This window comes from Diorhabda carinulata, chromosome 10, assembly GCF_026250575.1.
Source record: "Diorhabda carinulata isolate Delta chromosome 10, icDioCari1.1, whole genome shotgun sequence".
Taxonomy (NCBI): Eukaryota; Metazoa; Arthropoda; class Insecta; order Coleoptera; family Chrysomelidae; genus Diorhabda; species Diorhabda carinulata.
This window is the reverse complement of record NC_079469.1, coordinates 9286892-9302122: the sequence shown is the minus strand read 5'-3', so window position 1 is coordinate 9302122 and position 15231 is coordinate 9286892. Positions and strand designations below refer to the sequence as shown.

The following is a 15231-nucleotide window of genomic DNA, read 5'->3' as shown; positions in this document are numbered from 1 at the left end:
ATAATTTTATCGGGATTTATCTTTCCCATATTTCTCGTTCTCATCTTTGTCATATCTATGATGCGCATGGAACTTCTGGTCTAACAATTATGAAGAAAGAGAAACTTTTTTATACTTCAATCACCTCTTGCTTTTTGTTCTTGAACATAGAAACACCCTCCTCATCTATTTTTTATGTTGAGTTATTCAATATACGATTTAAATTAAATCATTGTCTTCAAGCTTTTGGTTTAGCCTTCAAATTATTGGGTATTCTAACAGGTTGAGAAATATTTTGTTCATTTTGATAGAGGAAAAATTCATCAAATTGTTATTCATGGAACTAATCTCCACCATATTTTTGATTTAACAGGTCACTTTAATCTTTCGTAACATAAGGAGGAATGTGTTCTGAGGATATCATTATAGAAGAGGGTTGTATTCGATTTTGTTCTTGAAAAATCTGGGAAAAATTGACACAAACAAGCTTATAAAATGTACAGTTTTCAACTGGAATAATTGTTATTGGACTCTGTTTCTTTTTCATTATATTAAAACATAATTTCATGATTAACACGAATATTATTAGACAATCCTCATTATATTTATTTTTGTTAAAAGTTTTCTAATGGATTTTTATGTCAAATTAATAGACATGAAAAAGTGTAGCATCATGGTAACTAATAATCAAGTCAAAAAAAGAAAACAATCTCCTCGTTACTTTTGAAATATGAGATCGGAATTCTGAAAGTGTAACGGCTGGTTGGCCTTAATAGGTTTAATTTTTGGCAAACATAAAGGTTAATTTCTTAAAAAACCGAGAAAACGAATCGCGTCCAGCTGACGGTGCTTTACATTTTTATTTGTCTTGTATAACTGAATTAGGCAAGGAACTTCCAATGGCTGGCATTTAATCATCTGAAATTAGCTTTTCAAAATAATACGGGTACGCTTTAAAATCTAGAATTAAAAGGAGGAATATTAATAAAACGGAATTGCAATTGTCTGAGCACCGTTTGGGATATTCTCTACGTTGCCTTTTGTACCAAAGGGTGACCTACCCTCCATTTTTGTCGTGAATGATTTATGTCACAATTTAACCGGTGAACAAAGTAACGAATGAGAAAATACCTCTGGAATCAAATTATTATTTCCTATATCAAAGAATCGTCTGCCCAGATTTACGTTTAAAAACAAATAAAAAGCTTAGTCTCGAAATTTCTACGAGGTCTAGTTAGAAAATGATGTATGATAATTGATTCTGATTACATTCACTGCCGGCGAAAACTCAGAGACCTGCATATTCCATTGTTGATGTCTAATATCTCAAGAAGTCATTCTTTTATTTACTTCCAATTTATTTGAAAATGAACGTGTATTGTTTTCAAACACCGACGAAAGCACTCCTTATTTATAATAATTATCCACTATTACTTAACTATTCACTAACTCATATAATTTATTTACAGTCACCGGTTGCCTTTTACTATTTCCATTGGTTCACTCTTCATACAAAAAGAACTTCTCGATAATTCAGTTCTAGAAAGTAAGTAAATAGATGAGAATGCCTTCCTAGAAATTGATTCTATGAGAACAAAGTAAACTGTTATGCAAAAAATCATCATAGATTTCCGCTTATTTCCACGAAGTTTATACCCGGCGTCAAATGTTCGATTCTTTTGAAATCAATCAGGACCGGCATCACTGTCCATGTTGTGAAAGAGTTCATAACAATATCAAAACAATTTACCTTTCTAAGATATTTGGTAATTTTGGATAGAATCTGGAAGGCAATTTTATTTTTATAAAATGGAGGTTATATTTATGTCACAATTATGGTTAATCTAGGGGCTTTGGGGATTTCAAGAAAATCATATTGTATTCCTCCTCTAAGCTTGTAGTCTAGAATCTTATCACATAGCTAGAAGAGCCCTCAGCTTTTTTCAAGGCAAGGCAACAACACAATATTATTTATTTTTGAGATCAAATTGTATTACAAAAAATCTACAATTATTGATGAATATGAATATATTTTTATTTAGTTGAAATCGGGGATTTTCAATTGATCACAATACTCAATTTTCTTTATTCTAAGTATGTTTATCTATTTTCACTATCTATAAGAATATAATAGGATTTGCGTTAATAGTTTAAATATAGCACAAGTCAGGAGACATTTTTTCCACAAACGATATAGAAAATCTAATCCTGAACATCATTTCACTCTGAAAGAAATTGCGACAGAAATCTCTTTCTTTTACCATTCCTATTTTATATTTGGCTAATCATTTATCATTCAGATGGTAGAAGGATTTACTCGAATAACAAAGCATTTCTAAGAGATTTGAACAATAATCTTTTCTTCCCAGAGCTGCAGTTATAATAATCGTCAAGTGTTTATTCATTGCTGTAGAACAAGTATGCCTCAAACAATCTATATCCATACGAGTCCGGTCGGACTTCAAATGGAACAATTTTGACGAAATATAATTCTAGAAAAACAAAATAATGATAAATTTTTTTGTTTATTAGTGTTTATCCTTTTGCATTTGGTCACAATTATCAAAGAAATTTAATATGCATGAATAAACTTATCACAAACAGAAACAGAACTTCACCATTACGTTTACCTTTAGCTTCCTACACAGCATATATTTCCATGGTATTTGTATATAAATATTCTTGTCAATCTTGTACCTTAACTATATCTATTTTTCTCAAATCCTTCCATTAAATACTAGCAGTGATTGAGAAAATGTGCTTTAATCATTTTTCATTTTCATTTTGAGCCCTAAATGTACTATGGGCGTTAGATCAGGTCTAATAGAGATTCATTCTGTTAATAGAATATTGATTTCCTTAATTCATCTTTGATGTGAGACATGCAGCTTGGAATTTAATATGCTTCCTCAGTACAAAGTTTCTTCAATCTTGGCTAAAAAACTTTTTTGAGAATTCATTGGTATTGATAATACCGTCTGTAGAGTATAACCACCCGACAGATATATTGTCGGCCGACATCGATCCTCAGACCAAAAATTCTACTTTTCATTTCAGATAATTTGCATGAAATGTCTTATTTTTTACACGGAGGACTTATCACCCCATGTACCTTGTTCCACCGTTTAAAGTTCTAAATTCTATGAACTATGATCATTTCAATCCCTTAATCCTAATTTAACATTGATGAAGTTTTCCTTTGGACTAAGAATAACCTTTATTCGATAGTTTTAGGGCAGTTCACCCAATGTCTGCTGCAACCTCTTCATTTTTCTTATCTAGTTATAATAATTATACACGAATATTTTATATTAATGATATTTTCTGCATACAAGAAAATATCGAGAAAGAGGTTGAAAATGGTTTGATATTAAATTCTCTTTTTAGACGCCAATATTAGATGTTTGTGTATCTGTAAGCTCATTTGTTTGTTGTTTTGTAGCTTTTCTTTGTGGCTTATCACTGTTAGTATATCCCACCACCTTATCGTTCGTTAACTGAGCGGGATAAGGCATCAACCTCAAATTCGCGTAAGATTTAATGTACAACCTACATTACTTTGGAATTCAATACGTTTATTTTATTTTATAACTGTGCACCTTCTCTCGGAGCTTTACAATACTTATGACTACTTTTCCAATTTAAAATGAGAGATAACACTTTTAAATATTAGTGAATATATGTAAAATATTCACTTTCTTGAAAAAATATAAGATTATTAATATAGTTTGAAAAACTAAAAAACACGCGCATCAAAATGAAAAATTTGAAAAATCCATACAGTTCCTGATCAAATTCTTAAGGTTTACTTGATTTTTCTTGTTAAAAAATTAAATGACACTGTTTATTATATTAGAGATTCATAAGCTGCGAATAATACTTTTTCATTGTATTATTGCAGAGCATTTTCTCATTAACGTCCCATGTCATCAACGTAGTTACAATTAATCTGGTTTCATTACATCTAACTTATTTTGTTTTATTCGAGATTTGTTTTGAAATGTGAATTAGAGCATTCACGAAATATGGAAGTTCATTCGCTGTATTTTGTTATTAGGATCTCGATGTTTAAACTTTTAAATTTCAGCTATTTTTAAAAATTTGATAAATACAAATTATTGTACTTGATAGAGGCATAGAATCGCGCAATCGTGAATAAAGAGGTATTCTATCGATCACACAGTTTAATTGATATTGTAACACTGTTTTTATTTCTAGGGTTTTTGAAAGCTGGTACCGAAGATACCTCTCGAAGTAATTTTGGACTGGTAGACCAGATAGCTGCGCTCATATGGATAAAAGATAATATAGTTGCTTTTGGAGGTGACAGCAATTCTGTGACGTTGTTTGGACATGGTACTGGAGCTGTATGTGCTAGTTTGTTGATGATAAGTCCAATGATCATCATGGGTAATGATCGTGAGTATATGACTTTATTTTCTCCAGAGAATTTCTACATAATATCCTGAATTGCCAGTATGCGCATCCTACTGGATTTCTTCTGTTTGACACATCAGTTTGTTGTCATGTGTGGAGAATATCTTCATGATAATTTGAGCAGTAAAAATGCCAGAAAATTTGAAGGAAAAATGTCTTATGCGAAATAGAATTAATTGTTACTGTGTAAGAGGTGTGAACAGATCAACACTCATAATTAAGAATATTTTCACTTCAAAAAAATGATTTTTTTGCTAGCTCTTTTGGAAATAAAACTGTTTGTTAAAATGAAATTTTATCTAACTTGGAATACAAAGAGTTATATGCGTATATATTTACAGTATTCGTAAGGTAAATAAGTTCAGAGTTTTATCTAACAACAAAGTGTGAATTAATTCAATTGATATTTAGGCAATAGTATAGCATTTGATGTCACTGTATATTGCTGATAAAACGGGCTAAGGCAATCTTTTTGTTTGTGAAAAAATTTGCGTCGGTAAAGTATATAAGTCCGAGGGTTGCTACTTAAGTATTGAAAACTGACATTGTCACCATAAAGTTTGACATTTTTGTTGGTGAATATACTCAAAACGTGTTGTTGTTCTACGAGCACTATTTGAGTTTTTCACAGATAAAAAATTCATCTTGATCAACACTGTGTCGATCAACTCGCTTCGATTTTTGGTGATAAAACTCAATCGTTGTCGCACATCGCTACAGGATGAATTTTGTGAAGGTGGATCAAAATCGGCTGTTGTGCTAGAAAGCATCGTTTCGTGAACTGATATTATAAAGTCGTCATGTGACATGCCGCGAGATTGAAGTATACTCGGGCATCATTACCACTCGCATGCCCTCGATATCGCAAGAAAATTTGGCGAGCTCAAAAAAGCTTCTGTCGATTGGTGCAAATAAATGCAGAAAAAATTCAATCGCTGTGCTTCAAAAGACATCTATAAAAGCGTTAAAGGCGACGAATCATGTAGCTATTCATATAAACCTGAAACTTAACAGTCGACTATATATAGGTCATTCAAGACAAGCGCACGAGGTCTGTTTTTTTTCGTAATAACTGGACATTACACCAAAGTTCTATTCTAGTAACGTAGAACGGTCAATCTCGAATGGTACACCAGTATTTATTTGCCAGAAGTATTCGACGAAATCAGAGAAACCAATCGTAGGAGAACAATCATTCTCCAATGCGAAATCTCACAGATCAGTTGAAAAAACGTTTTTGATTTGTCAGTACATCGAGTTGTACAGTCCTTATTTGGCACCCAATGATGTCTCTTTCTTCCCCCAGATAGCAATCAGAATCAATTAGAATGGAGAATCTGTTTCGACTATTTGTTAAAAGTGTATTGATCTGAATGGAGAATATTTTAAGAAGAATAAAGTCATATCCAATTATTAATACTTCTTTCTATTTGTCTGTCCAAAAACATGAGCAGTAAGCCTTTTATAAACATAATTTTTCTCATAATTTGGCGTTCGTATGCGCATTTAATTCCATATTCCTAAACAAATACTCACTCACAAATGTCATGCAATCAGTATTATAACAAGTCTTGATTTTATGCAGATGAGCTGAAAATAGATTGTCAATGTAGTATGAATGCAAATAAATCTGAACTTGCTAGTTTTGGATGTATCGTAGAGCAAATTTTGGCTTCATGTTTCAGAAAAAAAACCAGACATTTAGCAACTCTGCCTGTGGAGAGTAAAATTAGTTAACCTCTAATGGTTAGCCAGAATACTAGATCGTAGATGGAAAAAATCTGTGAAATGCGAACTTTCAGATAAGTGAGTCAAATGAGTATTTGGATCGAGCTAAAGAGACAGACTTGGTCGCTAAGGAAGCCTTAAATAGCAATAGTGCGGAGTGCGTGAGCTTTTTAACTAGTGCCGATATTAAGTCAACCCTAAAACGTAAAGTGCTCAATGAATGGAAGAACAGTTGGTCAAAGTCCACACCCAAGCTTCATGAAGTGATGGACTCCGTGAAACTATGACCCGTAGCTACTTATTTGATGCTAAACCTGAACCTAAACTACAATTGCAAATTGACTATAAAACACATAATCACAGAGTATCCATCTTTTAACGCAGAAAAATAATCATCAAATCTACCACGAACAACATCTGAAATCTTAGGACCTAAATACAATATTACTGAACTCAACCTCAGACAGATCTCGATCATAAACTTAATATAACAATTATCTGTAAATGAAGTACTAACATTTAACTTGTATTGTGAAAAAAATTATACGGTTGTTGCGAATTTTGTCATAAAAAAGTCATATTTGTTGAAGATCTCCTTTAATAAAAATCAATTTTAAAACAAAATACACTGTAGAAATGTAGTAGTTGAAAAAATTGAAGCAACATTAGAAACAGAAATATTCGAAAGTGGAGCGGCATCAGAAGAGCTGGTGATTTTTTTGGCTTGGCAGATTGCCGGACAGCTTTTGCCATTGTAATCGACAACGTTAAGGAGACGGAAAATGCACATGGAAGAAGAGGAAGAATTAGAAGCAGAGTAAACTGCAATTAGGTACATGTTATAATATTGTACCAGTAATTAAGCTCACAACGGAATTGGTCATTCCTCAAAACAATTTTATGTAATAATACCTAATAGAGACATTAAGGGCTTTAATACAAAAACAATGAAGGCGTATAGATTCATTCAATTAAAAATTTCATATCGCATGTTTTTGTTACAGGTTTATTTCACCGAGCTATTCTAATGGGAGGTACGGCGCTGGCAGATTGGGCGTTAGCCGGTAATCCTGGCGAGGTCACGTATCAAGTAGCAAAAGCACTTAACTGTCAAATACATGATGATTTTGCCGAGTGTTTGCGAAGAAAAAGGTTGGACGAAATCATGACAGCGGCAGCAAATACTCGAGACTACAAAACGCGGTTTGGTCCACTAGTAGATTCTCTAGTGGTACCAAACGATCCAAAGAAATCTATGACTCAGTACAATGATATTTTTCGCAGGTAAAGTGTGTATAGTGATCTATATAATATTTCACTATAGTTGGTAGAAAATAGTTACTCCATGAATTAAATCGCGGGTTTAATAGTAATAATAGAATGTATGCAAACTAAGGGATGGGCTCTCAAGGGTGAACTTATTACTTACATTCTATATCACTTTAACCGTGAAGGAACGAAATGAACAGCCCCTCAAATTTGAATAAGGCGAGAGGTCGAATTGTGCATCTTTCGAAAACGTTTTGAATTATGTAAACATTGTCGGGAATGTGAAGTGTTTGGAATTTGAATGGAGTGTTCTCGAAACAAAGAATTATGTTTCTTCTCTACCTGAACTTGAGTAATAACTTCAGTGCCGGATTTATCGTCTTGCAATATCTATTATCGTCGATATTGTGGTGATTGTATTTGAGTAAGGAACATATTTTAAGAATCATATGAAAAATATTAAAATATTAACTTGTTGATAATTTTTCCTCTGTAAAGGTTGGAAATCACTTAGATATTTATTATTGATATAAATTTGACAATAAAGAAATTAGTATTATGGCTGAGAGAGAAAATAAAAAAAACTACAAGAAACTGGAAGATTTATGGAGGAATCACATTATTAAGAATATTCGGCAGCATATATACGAGAATAATAGAAATCAGACTAAGAGACGATCTAGAAAGAACCATAGAAGATAAACCACAAAGATTTAGAACAGAGGAATTACAGATGAAGCTTCCTAATTAGACAAATAACTGAAAAAGTAGTAAGTGATGATACACCTGTGTTTTATACATCTTGAAAAAGCATTTGCATCAATAGGAAGGACTTATGGAAGATCCTAGAATACAGAGGTATGGAACAAAAACTGATAAACGGAGTAAGCGCTTCACATAAACTATATCAAAGTCAAAAGGTATCAATTAGATTCAAAACAATAATACAAGGAATACTATGTCAATTATTATTTACCATAGTATTAGATGAATGAATCGAAAGATAATTCAGAAATATAAATTCGAACATTGGAAAATGGAAGACATCAAATATTAGAGAAACTAATCGCAGATAACGGGAGATGAAAAACCTTGATCTCAAACTTAAAACTATACAATGACAGTCCACAGATAGTGAATATGAAACTAAACACAAAACGAAAGACGGTGGTAATAAGTTAAAAGGAGAAGACATATGAGATAAAATTGGAACTAAATATAGAGCAGATCAAAAGCCATATATATTTTGGCACTGGAGTAGTTGGAAGATTATTCACTATACATATCCAAAAAGGAAAACTAAAATGAAAAATAGAGATACGACAAAATAAGGAATAACATAATATGAGAAAGTTTAATTTTAAATCAATTCAAAACAAAATCGATGAATTACAATTATTAAAATGGTTTGGTTATGTTATGAATCGTGTGAGAAATATTAATACGGAAGAAATATGAAGCACGGACTCACAAAGAGAAGAAATGAATACCGAGGAGGAGCTGGATAGAAGAAATTGAAATGGCAGGAAATAGAATACAGAATGAATGGAAACTGCTGTCGAAAAGGAAGCCCGCATAATGAAAATTCCAGTATACTTTCCACCTGAAAAGTTAGAAAGGCTTCAGGATCAGGTAAGTAAATGAGTAATTTTGTAGCTACGCCAGCTTGCAGTTCATCTCTCAAGATGTTAATGACAAATTGTAAAACATGCCTATATAATATATTAATATATTTAGTTAGGTTTTCTGTTGATTTTAATCACATATGAGTTTTCCTACAAGTAAAGCTCCTAAGCTATCTGCAGAATACTTTTCAAGTATAAAATTTATTATCCCTCTATCAGATGATGAATATTGCCTTTATTATTCTAAAGTAGTATTACATGATTTGGCAGCATCGCGTAGATGCACCAATCTACGTGACTTTTGCAACTAATGTAATAATACTCAGACGAATTCGCTGTTGGAGATGATTTTGGATGTAAAACTGAAGAAGAAAATTTTGAAGTACTTTCTAAAGATTAGTAATTATATTCCTTACTAAATTCTGCTTCTTAAATTTTTTCTCCTTTAAGTACCATCTGTCAAAGTCTTGAACCGATTCGCTTCAACAGTTTGTCAGACTTCTTTCAGTCTCCTGTTTTTAGAACAACAAGGATATCGTTTCTCTATTTTTCTTAACCAGGAAAATACCCTTAAGGCAATGGCCCAACTTCCAAACGTTATTGATTCATATATGGAGCTTAAGTCTGACTGTACAAGCAGATATGATAAGAAAACTTGAATGTAGTGTCTGAGATACGAAACATCACGATGACTATGTCAGCATCAAAAAGCTTCTTTTTAAAAGGGTACTACAGAATCCTGCGAAAGTTGCCTGAAGACTGCAACCAACAACTTTATGAAATATGAACTGTAAGATGCATGCATATTGATAAAGGACTATTTGAAAAGAAGATAATGATTCATCATTCATCATTGAACCGCTCAGAAGAATTTGAGATGGGGTGTACGTCTTCAGCCACTAAATACTCCCCGCTACAATAGATCTGTAGAAGCTTATACAAGAAAATAAATATCATTAAATTAGAAAATTATCCCTGGAACGGAATAAGTATGGTTCTATAAAAATGAAACTATTGTAATGAATAGAAAAAACTTTGGCTGGAAAACTTGTTTTTTGTTTACTAGACTGGAGGATTATTGATCGTGATGACCTAATCTGCACTACTTTAAGTATTTTAGGAACTCCTGTTTTTGATTTTGTCTGAATCAAATCTGGATTATTACAAATATTTCATAGTTCAAAATTATCTAAAAACAATCTTAGAGTAATGGTTTGTTTTTGTTCATCCACTCTATCAGTTAATCTGTATTTTCTTGCCGTTAACATCAACTGACAACTTTTGTATTATATACCCACTAGTTCAATACAGCCCCTTCTATTGATTGTTGGAATATTGAATGAGTATTTGTAAACTCTGACATCGAACAATAATGTCTACTTTATGTAGTTGTTAACACTATTAAATCAATAAATCCTCTCTCGCATTGTGAAGAGTTTGACAGCTTTTGTAGCTATATGGATAAGTAATTTCATATACAGTGTCATTTTAAGTTACCTCAAAAATAAAAAAAGTGAACCAATCCTGCTTTTCTCATATATCTTTTAGTAAGTTTATGTAAATGTTGTTGTCCAAGACTTTGGGTTAAGGCTAACGAACATTAAAATTCAATACAAAGTTCATATGCTTTTTTGTCTATAGTCATACTCGAAATTGTCATAACGGAAGTAATTTTTATAAATACCCAACAATATTTGAATATTGCCTTATTGTATAGGAATACTTTCTCGTGACATTCACTATTCCCTTTGTACATTAGGTCTTCAAACAATGGAGGAAAACTACCTTCTACTCTACCTTCACCATTTATTGGAGTTTCAATATCAACTTATCGTCAAAAATATTCAAAATCTTAAAAAAAAACAATATTTGAGATACCCGGGAGAAAGGAAAACTTATCACATATTTGTTCGAACACACTAATAAACTATTACAGAATCATTTTATTTATTAAATTATATAAGTATATAATATCGTATATAGTTGAGCTCGAGAATCCGGATACCTGACTTGTCTTGTTTTTGACAAGCTCATTGATGTCAGGTATCATATTCGTTGTAGTTATTTTAAGAATTGATTGGAGATGGTCATTCTTAAGTCTTGTGCGATGTTTGTTTTCATTTATTTTCAGGATTCAAACATCTGCTCACATAAATAGGTGCTACCAAATATGCAAAGAATGCGTGCTGAATGCTTTTTTCATTCCGAGTAATTATCCAAACTCTTAAGATAATGTGTATAAAATGTGATTGGATTTCATTGGGTTGTTTTTAAATACTGACCGATTGAAGATCTATCAACTCCATTTGCAAAAGCTTTAAAATCGAATGGATTGTTGAAACTTGGGAATTCCATTTCATTCATTTTGTGAAAGTCTTCAAAACGATTGTTGAATTCCGTAATAAAATTTTGCAGAAGATGAGAATATTCATTCATTTTTTTGGTTCACTGTGCCAAATGATTGTAAATGTCGGACATGGTCCAAACTTAGATTTTTGACCTGATTTTCCCACAGCCTCAACTTTGTTTGCATTTTGTTAGGTTTGCCTTTTTTTAACATGAAAGCTTGAATAGTATCACGTAATGCAGAAAATCTTTCTAAAACTACTCAGAGAAGTTTTCATTCAAATCTTGTAAATTTCATGTGAAAACTTGAAGTTGATAAATAAATATAATCATGAAAAAGAATTACCAGGTGTGTTCATCGTAACAGGTAGAAATTTCTCATAGGTCACAAAAGGTTAATCTGTCTTCTTCTATTTCATTGAAAACTGAGTTTATTTTCATGATATATCCTGCTAATTATTTTTCAAGCAAAATCTTCATGATAACAATTACCTAAAAAGTTATCTAAAATGTCTTGAAAATAAAAAAAAATCTTATTACATAAAACCATCAGGTGGAAAATTCACTATTTGAAACAGTAATAATAATTTTATTTAACGTATTATTGATGAAAAATAACAAATCATTTTTTTGGCCCGTCATACGCTTTTCTCATACTCATCTTATATATAGAGATGTGAGATAATGTGAATAAAACATATAATAAACTCAATAGATTCAATAGATTAATATTAGAAACAGTAATAATAATTTTAATAATCTATTGAGGTTATTTTACTATTTATAGTTGAAATAATCTATGAAAAACTTAAAATTATAGCATTTCAATTTCTTAGGTGAATTATGTGATTAAAGAAAATTAGGATTTACGTAGATTTTCAATTTTCAAAAATTTAAAACAATTTAAAGGTACGAGATGCAATAGTGAATATGAGGAATTTTTTATTCAAAATATTGTAAAGAATATAAAACAAAATTAATTGATTGTAAAAAATGCATTATTTAGTTTTTTTTATTTAAACAATAACATCAAAAGATTTCAAGTGTCATCTTAAACTTTTGTAATCAGGAACTCACGGACTTACATTACATTACATTACAATTTTGCAAAGGAATTCGCCACTATGCTCTAGTCTAATTATAGAGTTGTGGAGATATTTTCTCACCTAGAATTCATACACTATACTCTACACGTTCCACAAGTACTTAATCGAGTCTCTTTAAATACTATATTATCATTCATTCAAATCTCAAGTCTTCCGTACCTCTTCAAATGACAAAAATTAATCTTGGATATTATATATCTGAGAAACCTTGCAACCTCATTAAATTAAAGAGAAACGACTTCTAGGCTTACACAGTACCAATCCTTTTTCATTCTAAGTACAAAGTTGTAGAGGCAAAATAATTTCTGCTCAAACCTATATTGAGTGCTGAAGAAGTCATTGGTTCCATAATATTGATATAATATTGAACAGTTATTTACGAAAGTATTGAAGAAATCTATTCAATTAGAACACTTGGTATTATACAGTCGAGAAAAGGATAAAAGATAACTGGAGCAAGCAATTTAAGCTGGAGAGAACAATGATACATTACAGGAACAGAAAGGAAATCGGTGACATCCTTGATGGTGAGACCAGTAGTATCAGTTATAGTTGAAATTGTAGTCATATTATGAGCCACAACAAAATAAATTAAACATAGATGGAATTAATATAGAGGTGAAAATTCGAGATATAATAGCTTATAGCTAACCTGAAGAAAAAAGAATAACAGAGGAAACTACATCAGCAGCAAATTGTGAAATCAGGAGTTGAGAAGATAAAATTGTAGCTAAATTCACCACCAATCTTTCTATTTGAAATGAAATGTTCTAAGACATGAAATGTCTTAAACTGAATTTGAAACCAGATTATTGTGCACGTTTGAGAAGTAACAAATGATGGGAATTTTTTTGCAGATTCACTGGTTTTGCTGTTAATTTTTTATATGCCTAGATAAATCTCGTATCGATTTGGGTTTGTTTTTTTCCCAATTCATCTTGTTATGCTGATTTTGGAGTCTCTGTTTATAAATATTGAATTACGCTAATAGCTTGGACCGAGCGAGTCCGAATCGATAAATAAAACTTCGTTACACCCACACACAATTACATTTCTCTGATAATTTTATCGTTTTCATGTGAAATTGATACAATGTTTAATATCTTTGTCTATGCTATTGAAGTCGATGAATCCGACCTTTGCACAAATTTGGGGTGAAGGAACTGATATCATAATTATCCGTGGCGCTCCACCGAAATTAATTGATGATTGATGAAGCTATTCATTTTTCTATAGCCGCAACAATCAGTAACTCCAATTAGGAAAACAGATAGTAATAAATAATCGGATGAACAAGGTTATACTCGTATTTTATATCTATTTTATGTTGATATGAAAATTTTTTTCAATACATCTTTTCTGACCTAAAGAAAAGTTATCAAGGATATTATGGTCCCAGTACCAAAATTATTTTAAATCGTATCGATATACGAAAGTATGCAAAACGTTTTGAGACGAAAAAAAAAAAAGAAAAATGTATCTCAAAACCGGCACATATCTGAAGATATTGAACAATTTCTAAAAGATGCACCTTGGGAAGTGTTTGCTGAAGAAAACATTATCGTTATAGTTTCAGGCAAATTTATCTATTCATCTTACAAAGACATGGCGTTGTGACTACGAAAATTGGAAACACACGATTTGAATAATAGTTTTGATAATACATTATTCACGAGTGTAGAATGAAGGTTATTATCCTTGAGGTGAGGTTTGATGACATAAATCATCGATTTAGAATCGACTATCGACTACGACTACTAAATATTTTTATTGAAGTTTTGTTGTTGATAAATTTTGTTATATTATTAGAAACACTATTTTATTCTTAAAAATATTTCATACAATGTATTCTTCTTCATTTAAACATATTACATAGTTATGGAAAGTTATAATAATCTTATAATATCTCCATAATAATCAACACAAAATTTATATATTAGCTCAACAAATATTGTGTTGGTATATATTCATAGTAATTAATAATCCCTTCAGCCAGTTCAGAATTCATATGCTATAAAATATACTTCAGCAGTTTCTCTAATTTCAGGTAGTGTTAAAGAAAAGTTACTTTCAATTTCTACTTACATATTTAATTGTTTTTTTTAACAACATCTAACATAAATTATGAAAACACTGAGAAATCTATACACACAATGATGTTGACAGATTTGAGTCAAAATTATATTGTTTCAAAAGGTACTTGAATCTATAAAGTGTTCCAAAAACTATGTTACATTAAAAACAGATGCGCGACAAGCACATTAGATGTAGATGATAGTTCAAAGTTAATGCTCCGTGCCTTAAAACTGCAGGTTCCTGGTTTGAGTCTGGTACATTTTGTATAACTGTAACGTTTTCAAACAAGATCAAAGTTTATCAAAATCTGCTGTACAAAACCAGATTTACAGGCAGTTCTTCATAACAAGTTTCTCACTCTCCCCAACGTCTTATTGGAGGAGATAGACTATTTCAAAAACCATGTTACATCAAAAAGTAGTACACGATAAACACACTAAATGTAGATGTCAGTGTCAAGGCTCCGCACCTTAAAACTGCAGGTCCCAGGCTTGAGACTGGTCTGTTTCCAGTTTTTTATGTGTACAGAATTAAATGGAAAATATATAGTAGTGTTTTACATGATAAAATAGTGAAAACAGATTTTTTATAGTAACACAATATATAATATATAAATCAAGAAAACATCTGAGAGCAGTGATTGATGATTCATCGATCACTGCCCT

The 15231-nt window shown here is 31.3% G+C and overlaps 1 protein-coding gene across 3 annotated transcripts in view; it reads left to right on the top strand.

Annotated features, from left to right (window-relative positions):
* The window catches only part of LOC130899108 (neuroligin-4, X-linked-like), a 113297-nt gene that overhangs the window by 67278 nt on the left and 30788 nt on the right, over positions 1 to 15231 (top strand). For all 3 annotated transcript variants that reach the window (XM_057808878.1, XM_057808877.1, XM_057808879.1), the window contains exons 4-5: positions 4198 to 4398; positions 7149 to 7428. In XM_057808878.1, the coding sequence (XP_057664861.1) occupies positions 4198 to 4398; positions 7149 to 7428 (481 nt within the window). The remainder of the gene's footprint in view (positions 1 to 4197; positions 4399 to 7148; positions 7429 to 15231) is intronic.